Source organism: Vulpes lagopus, chromosome X (assembly GCF_018345385.1).
Source record: "Vulpes lagopus strain Blue_001 chromosome X, ASM1834538v1, whole genome shotgun sequence".
Classification (NCBI taxonomy): Eukaryota; Metazoa; Chordata; class Mammalia; order Carnivora; family Canidae; genus Vulpes; species Vulpes lagopus.
In genome coordinates this window covers 47,677,527-47,687,930 of record NC_054848.1, presented here as the reverse complement: position 1 = coordinate 47,687,930, position 10,404 = coordinate 47,677,527, and the positions used below count along the sequence as shown (strand labels likewise).

At 36.5% G+C, this 10,404-nt stretch overlaps 1 protein-coding gene across 2 annotated transcripts in view; it reads right to left on the bottom strand.

Moving 5' to 3' along the window:
- The window catches only part of NBDY (negative regulator of P-body association), a 66,960-nt gene extending 60,860 nt beyond the window's left edge, over window positions 1–6,100 (bottom strand). For both annotated transcript variants that reach the window (XM_041740691.1, XM_041740693.1), the window contains exons 1-2: window positions 5,754–6,100; window positions 4,317–4,435 (exon numbers count right to left, since the gene is read on the bottom strand). In XM_041740691.1, the coding sequence (XP_041596625.1) occupies window positions 5,783–5,989 (207 nt within the window). In that variant the 5' untranslated portion in view covers window positions 5,990–6,100 and the 3' untranslated portion in view covers window positions 4,317–4,435; window positions 5,754–5,782. The remainder of the gene's footprint in view (window positions 1–4,316; window positions 4,436–5,753) is intronic.
- Window positions 6,101–10,404: the final 4,304 nt, after the last annotated feature.

Here is a 10,404-nt window from a genome sequence, read left to right as displayed (position 1 = left end):
CTTTTCTTTCCTTCTCTCTCTCTCTTTTTCCCCTTTTCCCAATACAACTTGTTTTTGGCCACTCTGTACTGACCAAAATGACTAGAAGGAAAACCTCACCTCAAAAGAAAGAATCAGAAACACTCCTCTCTCCCACAGAGTTACAAAATGTGGATTACAATTCAATGTCAGAAAGCCAATTCAGAAGCACTATTATACAGCTACTGATGGCTCTAGAAAAACGCATAAAGGACTCAAGAGACTTCATGACTGCAGAATTTAGATTCAATCAGGCAGAAATTAAAAATCAATTCAATGAGATGCAATCCAAACTAGAAGTCCTAACGACGAGGGTTAATGAGATGGAAGAACGAGTGAGTGACATAGAAGACAAGTTGATGGCAAAGAGGGAAACTGAAGAAAAAAGAGACAATTAAGACCATGAAGACAGATTAAGGGAAATAAACGAGAGCCTGAGGAAGAAAAACCTACGTTTAATTGGGGTTCCCAAAGGCGCCGAAAGGGACAGAGGGCCAGAATATGTATTTGAGCAAATCATAGCTGAAAACTTTCCTCATTGGGGAAGGGAAACAGGCATTCAGATCCAGGAAATAGAGAGATCCCCCCCTAAAATCAATAAAAACCGTTCAACACCTCCACATTTAATAGTTAAGCTTGCAAATTCCAAAGATAAAGAGAAGATCCTTAAAGCAGCAAGAGACAAAAAGTCCCTGACATTTATGGGGAGGAGTATTAGGGTAACAGCAGACCTCTCCACAGAGACCTGGCAGACCAGAAAGGGCTGGCAGGATATATTCAGGGTACTAAATAAGAAGAACATGCAACCAAAAATACTTTATCCAGCAAGGCTCTCATTCAAAATGCAAGGAAAGATAAAGAGCTTCCAAGACAGGCAGGAACTGAAAGAATATGTGACCTCCAAACCAGCTCTGCAAGAAATTTTAAGGGGGACTCTTAAAATTCCCCTTTAAGAAGAAGTTCAGTGGAACAATCCACAAAAACAAGGACTGAATAGATATCATGATGACACTAAACTCGTTCAGTCAATAGTAACTCTGAACGTGAACGGGCTTAATGACCCCATCAAAAGGCACAGGGTTTCAGACTGGATAAAAAAACAGGACCCATCTATTTGCTGTCTACAGGAGACTCGTTTTAGACAGAAGGACACCTACAACCTGAAAATAAAAGGTTGGAGAACCATTTACCATTCAAATGGTCCTCAAAAGACAGCAGGGGTAGCCATCCTTATATCAGATAAACTAAAATTTACCCCGAAGACTACAGTGAGAGATGAAGAGGGACACTATCTCATACTTAAAGGATCTATCCAACAAGAGGAATTAACAATCCTCAATATATATGCCCCAAATGTGGGAGCTGCCAAGTATTTAAACCAATTAATAACCAAACTGAAGAAATACTTTGACAATAATACACTTATACTTGGTGACTTCAATCTAGCTCTTTCTACCCTCGATAGGTCTTCTAAGCACATCTCCAAAGAAACAAGAGCTTTAAATGATACACTGGACCAGATGGATTTCACAGATATCTACAGAACTTTACATCCAAACTCAACTGAATATACATTCTTCTCAAGTGCACATGGAACTTTCTCCAGAATAGACCGCATACTGGGTCACAAATCGGGTCATCACAGATACCTACAGAACTTTACATCCAAACTCAACTGAATATACATTCTTCTCAAGTGCACATGGAACTTTCTCCAGAATAGACCACATACTGGGTCACAAATCGGGTCTGAACTGATACCAAAAGATCGGGATATCTTATATCCCGATACCCTGTATATTCTCAGACCATAATGCCTTGAAATTAGAACTAAATTACAGGGATCCCTGGGTGGCGCAGCGGTTTGGCTCCTGCCTTTGGCCCAGGGCGCAATCCTGGAGACCCGGGATCGAATCCCACGTCGGGCTCCCTGCATGGAGCCTGCTTCTCCCTCTGCCTGTGTCTCTGCCTCTTTCTCTCTCTCTGTGTGACTATCATGAATAAATAAATAAAATCTTTAAAAAAAAAAAGAACTAAATTACAACAAGAAGTTTGGAAGGGCCTCAAACACGTGGAGGTTAAGGACCATCCTGCTAAAAGATGAAAGGGTCAACCAGGAAATTAAGGAAGAATTAAAAAGATTCATGGAAACTAATCAGAATGAAGATACAACCGTTCAAAATCTTTGGGATGCAGCAAAAGCAGTCCTGAGGGGGAAATACATCGCAATACAAGCATCCATTCAAAAACTGGAAAGAACTCAAATACAAAAGCTAACCTTACACCTAACGGAGCTAGAGAAAAAACAGCAAATGGACCCCACACCCAGCAGAAGAAGAGAGTTCATTAAAATTCGAGCAGAACTCAATGAAATCAAGACCAAAAGAACTGTGATGAGCCCAAATGTCCATGAATGGATATGCATGAATGGATAAAGAAGATGTGATGTGTATACATATAATGGAATATTACTCAGCTATCAAAAATGAAATCTTGCCTTTTGTAACAATATAGATGGAGCTAGAGTCTATTATGCAAAGTGATATGTCAGTCAGAGAAAGACAAATTCCACTTGATTTCACTCGTATGTGGAATTTAAGAAACAAAAAAGAAGAACATATAGGAAGGGAGGGATAAAAAAGAAAGAAAGAAGCAAAGCATTAGAGACTCTTACAATCTGAAGGTTGATGGAGGGAGGTGGGTGGATATGGGCTAAATGGGTGATGGGTATTAAGAAGGGCACTTGTGATGAGCAATGGGTATTATATGCAAGTGATGAATCACTAAATTCTTCTCCTGAAACTAATGTTTTACTATATGTTAACTAACAGGAATTTAAACAAAAACTTGAGATGAAAGAAAAAGAACAAAACAGAAAAAAAGACAAAATAAAAATTTTAAAGACTCAAATATAACTATCAGGAAAAATTTCATCATTCACTAGCATGTACATACATTTATATGTATTTAATAGAAGAAATATTTTACATGGCCCAAATCTTTTGGAATGAGCAGCTCATGTATATTTTGCTTTTTTTAATCAGGAAGATTAAAAAAACATTTTAAAGCAGAAAAGAAGATGAAAATAAGAAAATATTCAATGGTTACTATTGCTTTCAGATTAAACTACATACCCTAAGCATAACATTTAAGTTCCGTGCACCTCCAAGTCCTTCTCCAAGATTCAGTTATACTCAAGTTTTTCATGGTAGCCTGCTTTGGAGCTTTTGTCTTGTAAACACCAGGCCTGAAAACCAATCTCTACCCTTCCACAAGACAGATGTCACTCACCCTTTAAGGCCCACCCAAATCACAATCTGATTTGTAAATTAAGCCCATGAATCAAAAAAGAAATCTTAAGAGAAATTACAATCTAATGACAATAAAATACTACACATAGAAATCTGTGAAATTCTTTTAAAGTCATATGTAATGGAAGATTTATAGTCATAAATTCTTATTTTAGAAAAGGCACTTGATAATTACTAGGCTAAAGGTCCAAAATATAAATTAGAAAAAGACAAAACATAAAGCAAGTAAAGAAAATAATAAAGATTAAAGCAAAAATTTTAAAAATAAAATATTCAGCCATGAGGATGCTGAAACCAAAATCAGGAAATGTATTAGAAAATTGATTATTGTAATTTATTGCATTATTACAGTCTCAGAATAATGGAGAAAAACTCCATATTTATTCATAATTAAAGAGTCTCAGCATACTAAAAATAGCAATGAACTTCCTTATTCTGAAGAGAGAAATCTAAAAGTGGTGAAACATTTGTAGAATTCCCTTGTAAATTCAAAAGCAAGAGAAGAAAATGCTCTATCACTGCTACTGTTTTCATTGTACTGAAGATCCTAGCTGGCAGGTAAGAGAAGCTAAAATATAAATATAGGACAAGAAACTGACATTATTCACAAAATAATTAATAGATAATCCAAGGAAATCTATATGTTATCAGAACAAACAATTCAGAAAGACTGTAGCACATAAAATCAATATGTAAAAATAATAATCATGTTCCCTTTTATGAGCAAAAATCAGAAAGTGTGGTTTAAATGATGCATTTCACAGTAACAACAAAAACTATAAGGTAATTAGGAGTGAACCTAACAAAGCAGCCTATAAATTACATTATTATCATATGATATATATGGTTTCATATAATGTAGAAAATAGTTTCAATTTTACCATTTGGTGCTAGCTTTACTTTTTGTTTGGCTTTTTTTACAACTCTTATTCCTCTTCCTCCCTTATTAAGTTTCAGTAAATATATTACTTTAAAAAACACAATTACCTGGTGCAGGACATCAGAAAAAGCAGGGCAGCAGTGTCCATAATCTTAATTGTCCTCACTGGGTGAACCATTTTATGAATATACCAAGGAAATGGAGTCATTCTCCAATCCCTCTGAGACTGAAAAATAGTAAAAATAAGATAAAATGATTTCCTCTGTTATTGTCCATCTCTTTCCCCTAGCTTCCTCAAGTCCTTATGCTCCACTATGCTCCCATTTCTCTTATATATTCCTGTAAAACACTATGGATAATATTAAAAGAGGTCTATTGCAAATTAAGAGCATAGACTCATCCATTTCCTACAGCTCCCAGCACAATGCCTAGTCCTTTGCAGGGGCTCCATAGAGGTTTATTGCATGAATGAAGAAAGGATGCCCTGTTTCCTTGGATTTTAAGGATCTATGAGGCTTGGGTCAGATTTGGTCTTCTTTTTTTGCATTCTAGAAGGTCATCTAAATAGAAGTCTGTTTTTTACTATCATAGTAAAAACTGGACTCCTAAAATACATCACTTGATTGAAAATATTCAATGGTTACAATTGCTTTCAGATTAAACTACATATCCTAAGCATAACATTTAAGTTCCGTGCACCTCCAAGTCCTTCTCCAAGATTCAGTTATACTCAAGTTTTTCATGGTAGCCTGCTTTGGAGCTTTTGTCCTGTAAACACCAGGCCTGAAAACCAATCTCTACCCTTCCACAAGACAGATGTCATTCACCCTTTAAGGCCCACCCAAAGTTCCCCTTTCCTTTTTGATGGGTCATGATTACTATCAGGCAGAATGACTTTATCCATCCTGAGTGATCCCTGCATACCCTGGACAAGCAAACATTATGGCACTTGGGTTTGACTTACCACATTGTAACTTTTTTATTTTTTTATTTACTAATTTTCCTGCCACTCACAGAGAAACACACATTCCTGAGACTCACTTTAGAATACCCTCTGAAAGCACAGGAATTAGGCTTGCTAGCATAGGAATGAGGCCTTCCCTACATCGTTGATCTTGAATCAAGGATTTTTTAATGGAAAACTTTCAAATATACACAAAAGTAGTGAGAACAGTATAATGAATCTCCATGTATATATCACTCAATTATGATCAACTCATGAACATTTTATTTGAAATCCCCATTTCGTCCCCACTGAATTACTTTTAAGCATATCAAAAGATTTAAACCTATTTCTTAAAAATGTAACCACAATTATCACATTTAATATATTAACTAATATATTAAAAATATATTACTTAACGTCAATATCCATAATTTCATCCAACCATATTTTGTGAAGCGCTATTTAATGCCTCCATTTTTGTTTTTCAATTTTGAAATCGTGATAAGAATAGAAAAAAGAGGAAAGAGATCTGGGAAATTGCATAATTAAGTTGCAGGGAGCCTGAATGTCCAAGATGAGAAAGAAAAAAAAATCTGACCTGGTTTGCGATGTGAGAAGTATATTCTACTACTTCTCCGGAGGAGGAGGGTGCGACTTCAGTCCGGGTGATGCAGGAGAAGGTGCGGAGGGGAGAGGGTTACTACCTCCGTTAGGAGTTCCTTCCGGATAATCCCACCGTGGTGCTAGGAGGCAGCGCTTTTTTGGAGGCCTGGTTTCCCGCGTGTTTCCAGGAGGGAGCGTGGATCTCCCGGAGGCACAAGGTTGGTCCCCCATAAGGATTATAGGACTGGGCGTCAGCTCTCTCCAGTGGGCCCGGCGAGGCCGAGACCTGAGATGGCGGCGGGTCCCTTCCAGGCACAGAGCTTCCTCTGGTTTTCGCGCTTACCGTATTTCCTGTATCCTGAAACGCACATCCCCTCTCCGCCTCCTCCCTCCCTTCCCTACTCCACCCATTTTAATGTTTCTTCAGGGGCGGGTCTTAAGAAGACCCGGCGTATAGTTAATATATAATGTTTTTCCACAGCACATCCCCCAAAATGTAACTAAATCTATGTTCTGTCTTCAATCAATGCAATTTTAAGATTAGAAGAAATTTAGGTTTACTCCTAGATGGTGATCTCTGCATAGATAGATTGTGGAAAAGCGCAGGGGAGGGGACGGGGAAGGGAGGTGCGCAGATGGGGGTAGGGAGGAGAACAAAGAAATTAGTTAAGAGCTAAGTGCTTTACTATCGAGTTACTAATGCGCAACCCAGAGCCCTGAAACTTCCTAGGACCATTTAAAAAGCAATATGCAAACGTGTTAGTTGACTGAAGTGTAGAATAGCACACTAGCATTGACCACGGAAAATAAATTCACCGTATGTCATAGAATGTAATATCACTTTTTTCTTTATATTTTAACAAATTAGAAATCTCTGAAAGCTTATTTTTTTAAATGTCTAATTTTTTTAATGTTTTAACATCTATAAAATTTCAGTTGATGAATCTCAACTGATGAAATGTCACACTTTAATTAGCAATGTTTTTGTTCTCTTTCCCAGACTTAAGGAAAATAATAATTCATCTTACTATCTGGTGTATTATATTCTATGATATATGGTAAGCAACCAGAGGAGGGTGCAAAGTGGCTTAGAAAAAAAGGCTAGTGGAACTTCTTAGACCTTCATTCAGCATTCACATCCATCCCCTTTAGCTATGTGCAAACTAGACCATACTTTTACAGCACTGTCCTAAGTGTTTTTCAATGAAAAGAATTCAATCCTTAATGTCGAAAAGAACTTTTAAAATACTCTGTTATTTACAAGCTCTGTGATATTTAAGTAGTTCATTAAACAGAGCTATAGTTTCCAGGAGATTATAATTTCTTCCTTTTAAAACTATTGCCAAAAAATAAGTAATAATAATAATAATAAAACTATTGCCATAGTTAGGGATCACGTATTTAAAGTACTTATTACATGAATGCCTCTCATATTCACCATCACTACCTTCCTCTAAGTACCAAAACAGTCCTTTACACAAACTAGGAACTAAATAAATGTTTAGGAAATAAATGACCCTATGGTTTTCTACCGGATGTTACTAATAAAGAAAAATATTGCAGCAATGGGTTAATGAAAACATGTGAGGGGAAATCAGGAGAAACAATGCTTTAGATTGAGAAAAGCAGTTGGAACTAGACATAACATGGTATCACCAACATAGATCTGGTAGTAGAAGTCATGGAAATGCATGTTATCTTCAAGAGAAAATATAGAGAAAAAGAAAATGGCCTGAAGACAGAGTATTGATTGATTATAGACTGAAGTGTAGTTTACTGTAGAGGCTGAGAAAGAGTAGCCAAAGTCAGAGGAGAGGATTCTAACCTAGTGTTTCTCACTCTTGGCAGCATTGATATTTGAGGCCAGATTCCTCTTTGTGGTAGGGGCCTGCCCCGTGCCTTGTAGGATGTTTAGCAGTATCCCAAATAGGACAGTGGCACCTCCTTATCAGTCCCAGCTGTGAAAACCAAAAATGTCTCCAGACACTGCCAAAGTGCCCTGGGAAGCAAAATTATCCCCACTGAGAACCATTGGTCTATCCTTAATCCTCCAAACTCACTTGTTCATAGTCTTTACTTCAGTGAATGTCATCCTTTCTACCCAGTTGTACAAGTCAAACTTTACTATTTTTTATACTCCAGAATATTACATTATTTTCCAAAGTAAATGAGGTAACATTTTTGCAGTCTTTTCAGATGAATCTCTAAATCTGTGAGACTAAAGACTTTAAGAGTAAAAGTTAAAATTAAGTTGTTTCATAGTTATTTTAATAAATTAAGATAATATTGCCTATTTTAGTAAAATAACAGGAATTAAAAGTTATAACAAATCCAGATGTGTTATATTTACGGTAAACATTTGACTTGTGGAAATAATCCCAACTTAAAGCTGCTGCCATCAACCTGGACTATTTATACCTCAACTGGATTTACTTATTTTTATTTTTAATTGTGGTAAAATATACATAAAATTTTACATCTTAATCATTTTTAAGTGTACAGTTTAGTAGTATTGAGTATATTCACAATGTTGTACAACAAATCTCCAGAATTTTTTCGTACTCCTTAAATAATGCTTTCCCGGGATCCCTGGGTGGCGCAGCGGTTTGGCGCCTGTCTTTGGCCTAGGGCGCGATCCTGGAGACCCGGATCGAATCCCACCTCGGGCTTCCGGTGCATGGAGCCTGCTTCTCCCTCTGCCTATGTCTCTGCCTCTCTCTCTCTCTCTGTGACTATCATAAATAAATAAAAATGAAAATAAAATGCTTTCCCTCTTTTCCCTTTCCCAATATTTGGTAACCATCATGATACTCCTAACTGCATTTTGTTTATTTTTGTTATACTAAAATGGAAAACTAAAGCTTTTTTAAAGCTAGGTCTCAAAATGATTCTCCCCATCACCTTCTCCAAGTTAAACTTTTTTTTTTTTTTTAACATTGATGAAATAGGTGATTGTGAATCATGAAACCAGAAGAGGGCTAGCAAACCAGATTTGAGAAGTGTTATAGATCTGAATTTCTTTCATGAAGTTCTCAAAAGGTGACAACAGAGGGGAAATGACAATCTCCTTTATAAATGGAGCTGGGAAAACTGGATAGCCAAATGAAAAGGAATGAAACTGGATCACTGTTTTGCACCATACACAAAAATTGACTGATAGATTAAAGACTTGAATGTAAGACCATAAACCATAAAACTCCTAGAAGAAAACAGGCAGTAAGCATTTTGACATCAGTCTTGGTGATATGCTCCAAAGGCAATGGCAACAAAAGCAAACATAAACAAATGGGACTACATCAAATTAAGAAGCTTTTCCACGGTGGAGGAAACCACCAACAAAATAAAAAGGCAATGTATTCAAAAGGAAAAAGGTTTTGCAAATTGTACATCTGATATGGGTCCAATAGCCAAAATGTATAAAGAAGTCATCCAGGACAGCCCCGGTGGCTCAGTGGTTTAGCATTGCCTTCAGCCCAGGGCGTGATCCTGGAGACCTGGGATCGAGTCCCACGACAGGCTTCCCACATGGAGCCTGTTTCTCCTTCTGCCTGTGTCTCTGCCTCTCTCTCTCTGTCTCTCATGAATAAATAAATAAAATCTTTTAAAAAAGAAGTCATCCAACCCCAATAGCAAAAAAAAAAAAAAATCTGATTAAAAAATAGACAGAGGATCCAAATAGACATTTTCTCCAAAGAAGACATGCAGTTGGCCAATAACTTCATGAAAAGATTATCAACATCACTTATTATCAGGGAAATGCAAATCAAAACCACAATGAAATATCCTCTCACACCTATTAGAATGGCAATTATCAAAAAGATAAGAAATAAGTGTTGGTAAGAACATGGAGAAAAAAGAATACTTATGCACTGTTGGTTGGAATGTAAATTGATGCAACAACTATGGAAAACAGTATGAAAGTTCCTGAAAAAATTTAAAAACATAACTACCATATGATCCAGCAATTCCACTTATGGGTACTTATCCAAAGGAAACAAAAAATAATAAAAAGATATATGCACATCCCGTGTTCACTGAAGCATTATTCACACAATAGCTAAGATAGAAACAAACTAAATGTCCAGTGATGGATGTGTGGATAAAGAAGATATGGTATACACACACACACACACACACACACACACAAAAGCACAATGCAATATGACTCAATCGTGAAAAAGCATGAAATATTGTTATTTGTGACAATATAGATGGGCCTATAGGGTATTATTCTAAGTGAAGTAAGAGAAAAACAAACACCGTATGATTTCACTTACATGTGGAATAAAAAAAAAAAAAAGCAAAACAAAACTCACAAATTGGTGGTTGCCAAAAGGGAGGAGGTTCGGGAGGTAGGTAAAATGGGTGAAGGAGATCAAGGGGTACAAATGTTCAGTTATAAAATAAATGTCATGGGGTTGTAATATGCAACATAATGGACTATAGTCAATAATATATTGCAAATTTGAAAGATGCTAAGAAAGTAAATCTTAAAGTTTCCTATTACATGAATTTTTTTTTGTAATTTTATGTGGTGACAGATGGTAACTAGACTTACTGTGGTGATAATTTCCCAAGGCATACAAATGTTGAAGTATTGTGTTGTACAGCTGAAACTAATATAATGTTGTGTGTCAATTATACTT